The following is a 5,947-nucleotide window of genomic DNA, read 5'->3' as shown; positions in this document are numbered from 1 at the left end:
CTCACAGAGGGGGACCCAGGCGCCCCGACCGGACAGGCAGAGCCTGCTCGGCGGGGACACGTGGCCCCCCCTCGGCCCCCCGGCTGCGACTCCCTCCGCTCTCTTGGGAGTTGGGAATCGGCCGCAGCCGAGGGGGTTTTACCCTACCGGACGCGCGGAAGCACCCCCCGAGTGGGGGGTCACGCCCGCACGCCCGGCTCACGTGAGGCCCCAGGGGGGGGAGTCCCAGAACTTAGATGTCCCGGGTCCCCCCCCGGAAACCTCACCCCGCGTCTATATTAGACGCGGGTATGTTGGGGCCGACCCCCCCCCCCCGAACCGCGCCGCCGCAAACGGGTGCTCCCGCCGACGGCACGGAAGGAGAGGGGGGGATCCCTCCTCCTATGTTGGCTCTCCTCGTTCTGAGGGCATATCCCCCTCGGCCCCCCCGCCCCCACCGGGCGGACCCGACGGTGGCTTAGGAGGGGGAGGGGGAGGCAGGGGGCGGGGCACATCCCCGCCGTTCGGTCAACCTCTTCTCCTTTGCCCGCGGAGGGCGCCCCCCCCCGATCCCCGGCACAACGAACGGGCGGACCCGCCGATGCCGGGGAAAGAGGGGGGACGTCCCCGCCTACCTCCTCTTCTTCTCCTGCTCTCTCCCTCTCTCTTTCCGCCTCCTCCTTCTGCAGCATGACTTTGCTGCAGAAGGAGGAGAACGCCTTCCATACTTCTTCGTTTTCTGTCATTGCCCCCACGAGTGAGGGCAATGACAGATCTCCTCCCGCTGCGGCCACGAGCTCCGTTCTCTCATCCGCCCAAGCCACACACTCTGCGAGTGTGTGTTGGGCGGTGTCCCGCTCGTGGCCGCAATGGTGACACCGCGTCATGCGTTCTTTTCCTATCCTCTGCAGGTACTCACCGAAACATCCATGTCCGGTGAGCACCTGCGTCATGTGGAAGGACACCCCTCCCTTGGCCCTGTCTAGCCAACTTTCTAGACAGGGCCGTATAGCCCCGACGGTGCGCTGCCCTGGCAGTGTTGGATCTGCCAGGGCCTTCTTCCAGTTTTGAATTAGCGCCCGTCGGGAGTGGACCCTCACTGTACGCCAGAGACTATCTGTCAGGATGATGCCCGCCCGCTGGTACGCACGCGTGCGCGTGTATACCTCCGCGTACATGCGGGCGAGCATCTCCACGGGGGGTACTCCGAAGAGCACCCCCGTCGCCGTTCAGCTCACCGTACGGTAGCCCCTGCATATCCTGTTGGCTACCCGCTTCTGCACTTGCCTTAGGGCATTCTTTGTGCTGCGGGTAGCCTCCAGGCGTTCAAACCATACAGGGGCCCCGTACAGGAACATGGCGTGTACCGTCCCAGCGTACAGCTTCCTCACACTCCCGCCCGGTCCCCCGAGATTGGGCAGCAGGCGTTGCAGAGCCATCGCTGCCCTCTCTACTTTGGGGGATATGCGGCGGAAGTGTTCCTGGAAGGTCCACTTGTTGTCGAGGTGGAGGCCCAAGTATTTCAAACAGGCCCCCACCTCTATTGGAGTGTCCTCCACGCGGATGCGGGCTTTTGGTGGCGCCCCGCGAGAGCCATTATGAAAAAAGATGGCCTCGGTCTTTTGGGGCGCCACTTTAAGTCTCATCCGCCTAACTAAACGCACGACGCGGTTCACCGCGAGTTCTGCTCGAGCGGTCGCCTCTTCCCACGAGTTCCCCCCGGCCATCACAAGCGTGTCATCCGCGTAGCACACGGTGTGACAGCCAGGGGGGAGGGCCTGCCGAAGAACGGCGTCATATGCGAGATTCCACAGCAGGGGCCCGAGTACCGACCCCTGCGGAACCCCGCACGTCATATGACGCCTTTGTTCTTCGGCATTTCTGTCCGTGTAGGCCAATTGCCTGTCCCGGAAATCCGCCAGGATCGACACCAGATATTGGGGGACCCCGTGGTGATTTAGGGCCGCCCCTATCCGGTGCCATGGCAGGGTGTTGAAAGCGTTGGATATATCCAACGATACCGCCATCAGCACCCCGCCTTCCTCCATTTTGGCCTCCGCGATCGAACGAACCCGCAAGACTGCATCTATTGTGGATCGTCCGACCCGGAAGCCATACTGATCCTGGCTTAGATTTGGTCCTTCCCGGGACAAATGATAGACAAGGCGGTCCGCTATTATTCTTTCTAGAATTTTACCCGCCTCGTCTATCAAGCAAATTGACCTATATGCCGAGGGAACATCCCTCGGCTTGCCCTCTTTGGGAAGGAGGACTACCCTAGCCTCCTTCCACTCTCGTGGGAAACAACCCATGCGGAGGCATTCGTTATACATCCTCCGCATGGGTTCGGCTAGACCCCTGTAGGCGAGAGCCCATACCTTTCCGTGTATGCCATCAGGACCCGGGGCTTTTCCGAGTTTTATCTTCCTGATGGCATCACGGAACTCCCCTTCCGTGACCCCCATGGCCTCCTCGTCCCACATCCAGTCCCGCTCCGGAATTGGGTCAGCTTGACCCTCTTCCCGCGGGAACAGGGTGTCGACGATTTGGCCGACAAATTGGGGGTCCAAGGACTCTGTTGTGGGGGCGCCCTCTCCTTTCAGTTTTTTCAATACTATTTTATATGGGCGCCCTCATGGGTCCTCGTCCAGGGAAGAGAGTAGTTTCTCCCAGGCTCTCGCCTTTGCCTTCCTTATCAGGACGCGTAGGTCATCTCGTCTCATTTTGTAGATGTCCCACGCGTCCTGATACCTTTCGGGGTCTGACCGCTCGAGTCTCTTCCTCTTTCTCACCAACCTCCTTGCCTGGTCGGAGGAGCGCCTCGCCTCTGCGATCTCCTCCGACCACCAATAAGCTTTTCGGGGGGAGGATCTTCTTCGTTCTGGGCATGGCTGCGTCGCACGCGTCGCTGATAGTACGCAGCAGCCACGCCCTTTCGTCCTCTTGTTGATCCCCCCCGTTGTCCTCTCCACGAACCATCAGGGCCGCCTCGATTGCGGCCAGGAACGCGTCTTGGTCCAGCTTTTTAAGGGTCCACCTTCGAGAGACAGATTCTCTCATACGGCGGCGCTTTATTACCTCGCGGGGGAAGGCGCTGACGGAGAACTCTATATATCTATGGTCTGATATTGTTTCTGTCTCCGCCAGCACCCTCCACCCGCTTACCAACCTCGAGGCAGAGGGAGTGACCCAAGTCAGATCTACGATCGACTCCCCCTGCCTCTTGACACACGTGGACTTCCTCCCCCTGTTGCAGGAGAGGAGCCCACATTGCGCCGCCCAATCCAAAACCTGTCTGCCCCGCCAGTCATCGCGCGGGGAGCCCCAAGCGCTCGCTTTGGCGTTGAAGTCCCCGGCGACGACTATTGGGGCGGGGTGGTATTCTGTAATCTGTCCCTTTATGGAGTGCAGTCTCCCGCAGAATTCCTCATTGCTAAGACTCGGCGGGAGATACACCCCAATAACGATGGTGGACCCCCATCTGACCGTCACTGTGCCCTCCTCCGACTTCAATGGTTCCGCCGTGGGGGAGCTTGACGCGCTCCTTTGGGTGATTGCAGCCAAGCCATCCGCACTGCTTATCCAGCTGTCTGGTATTTTGTGCGGCTCGGCTACAATCCCCAGGCCGCAATCTCTCTCCATCATGGTCTGGACGAAGAGAGCTTGGGCCGGCCCTGAATGGTTCACATTGGCCTGTAAAATTTTACAGGCCATCCTCTCTGCTGTGCGCATTCGCGGGCCCCGTCACATCCATTGCGGCGGGGTCCCCTTCCTTCAGATTTTCCTGAAGACGCTGCTTCTTCTTTCCTCCTTCCGTAGGGAGTTTTTCCTCCTCCTCTCTCTTCTTCCTTTCCCTGGATCTGAGTACCCGTTGTTCCTTGGGTTCCTCTCTAGGATCCATGGGAGGGGCAACGGGGACGGCCACTTTTACCGTTCCTTTGGGGCGGTCCGCCGCTTTATTTAGCGGAACGCCCCTCTTGTTTTTGTGCACCGGTGTGCACGTCCTGCTGCCCGTTCTGTGATTGGCGGGCAGCCCTTTGTCCGCACACACCGGGCACCTTGCTTCCGCCACACAGCTCCTCGCCGTGTGCCCCTCTTCACCGCAACGGTAACATTTACCGCTGCGGTCTGCTTTATTTGGGCATCTCGCGCGCACATATCCCCCCTCCAGACACTTATAGCATTGGAGGGGTCTTGCCTCCAGTATTTCCACGCGCGCGAGTGCCCATCCGATCCTTATGGATCCTGTCTTTATTATGCGGTTCGCCGCCCGTAATGGACAGCGAACCCACACTATTCCCATACCCCCGGGGGTTTTCCGAATCTCCCCGGTGTGTACGTCCTCTTCTTCACATTCACCATTAATGGCTACTGCCTCTCTGACTTTGGGGGCCTGAATCGATTCATCCAGCCCCCGAATTCTGAGCTCCGCCATTTTCGTCGGACGCTGTACTCGGACACCTTCTTTGCTCGCCAGCGCCCTTCTCAGTTCCTGGGCGAAATTGTCGGCCTTTTCGTGGCCGTCCGCCTCAGAAATTTCGAATATGTGGGAGCCCGTTACTCCTCTTCTAACTTTGACTCCTTCGATGCCCAGTTTCCTGGTGTCCACTTTCATACGCGCCTCCCGGAGGTTTTCTTCATACGTTCCGGGAGGACACGTAATCGTGACTGCCGCTCTCCTGGGCTCCTTTCTCTTGGGGGCTGTTTTAGGTTGCACGGTTTGTTTAACGGGGGGGGGGTGGGGTTTGTCACCCTTTTATTCACCCCTTTCTTTACCTCTGCAGCCTCTGTTTTCCTTCTTCTCGACACCACCTCACTCCATGAGGCGGTGTCCTTCTGTTGTTCCTTCTCTCTGTTCTGGAGCTGTGGTTTCTCCACTTTTTTCGAAATTTGGGGCTGCCCCTCTTTTCGCGTCCTACTTTTGTCATCCTGCTTGGGTGTTGCCTTCGCCTCCTTCTTGTTTCCCTCTTTCTTTGTTTTGGATAAAGGGGCTCTTGAGGTTGCTGCGCGGGCCGGTGGGTTTAGGGTGGTGGGCAGTATTTTCACTGTCCTTTTTATCTCTTCCACCTTTTTCACCACAGGTTTGGTGGCCAACTGTTGTCCTCTCGGTGCTATTGCCTCTGTTTTCTTTCCAAGTATATCTCTATAGTTGGGGGTCGGGTGTCCTAGCCTCTGATCGAGCACTCTCGATGATGCCCTCTATCTTGGCAATCAAGTTGGAGTGCTCCTCCCTTTCTCTGGCCTCGCGCTCCCCTGTGGGATCGTGCACTCCATGTTTCCCCTGGAGATGTGCAGATTTCCCGATCTTAGGGATGTTTTATTCCTCCCTCCTTGTTTGTCTGAGGGGTATGCCTCGATGGGTTTCGGGGCTTTCTCCTCGTGTCCTACTTCCATTTTTTCTTCCTTCCTTACTTTTTTGTTTCTCCTTCCTTCTGGTCCAGAGGTGCTCGGGGCCTCCCCACCATTTGGTGGAGGTGAGACCCCCCGCATCTCCACATCTTCATTCAAGGAGGCTTCCCCACCAATTGGTGGAAGTGAAGTTGTGACCGGACGGACAGCGGCCATCCGTTGGCTTCACTCTAGGATCCACCTATTCCTCTGATTTCCCGACCACATAGGCACTGCTTTCACTGCAAACGGTCGCCAGTCCTTTTTGCCTCCAAAGGACAAGGTTGTGGGTTGACTTCAGGATTGGCTATCTCCCTCAGTCTGCTGCGTATGTGTCGCCGTTTTGGATTCTGTTGCGTGGCATGCACAACACAATCTGACTCTGCCCAGGACGAGTCTAGTGAAACGCGGAGACAAGGAGCGAATAAATCACACACTTGGTTCTTTTGGGACACAAGGAGTTTATTCCGCAGGGAGCTCACTCCCCCTATCACTATTACAATTCTGACAAACGCTACGGAACGTCTCTATTGTACGGGCACCTTACAACGCGCAACAATTCTGCCTACTCGCGTCTACA

At 58.0% G+C, this 5,947-nt stretch overlaps 1 protein-coding gene across 1 annotated transcript; it reads right to left on the bottom strand.

Moving 5' to 3' along the window:
- Positions 1–2,688: 2,688 nt before the first annotated feature.
- Positions 2,689–3,624, bottom strand: LOC146721182 (uncharacterized). The gene has a single exon (XM_085487321.1). It carries the CDS (start codon positions 3,622–3,624, stop codon positions 2,689–2,691), a length of 936 nt encoding a protein of 311 aa, XP_085343447.1.
- Between the last annotated feature and the right edge of the window lie 2,323 nt (positions 3,625–5,947).

The sequence above is a fragment of the Nylanderia fulva genome, unplaced genomic scaffold (assembly GCF_048542155.1).
Source record: "Nylanderia fulva isolate GAGA-0341 unplaced genomic scaffold, ASM4854215v1 Scaffold530, whole genome shotgun sequence".
NCBI classification, from domain to species: domain Eukaryota; kingdom Metazoa; phylum Arthropoda; class Insecta; order Hymenoptera; family Formicidae; genus Nylanderia; species Nylanderia fulva.
Note: the sequence above shows the minus strand (reverse complement) of the source record. Positions and strands in the feature narration are given on the sequence as shown.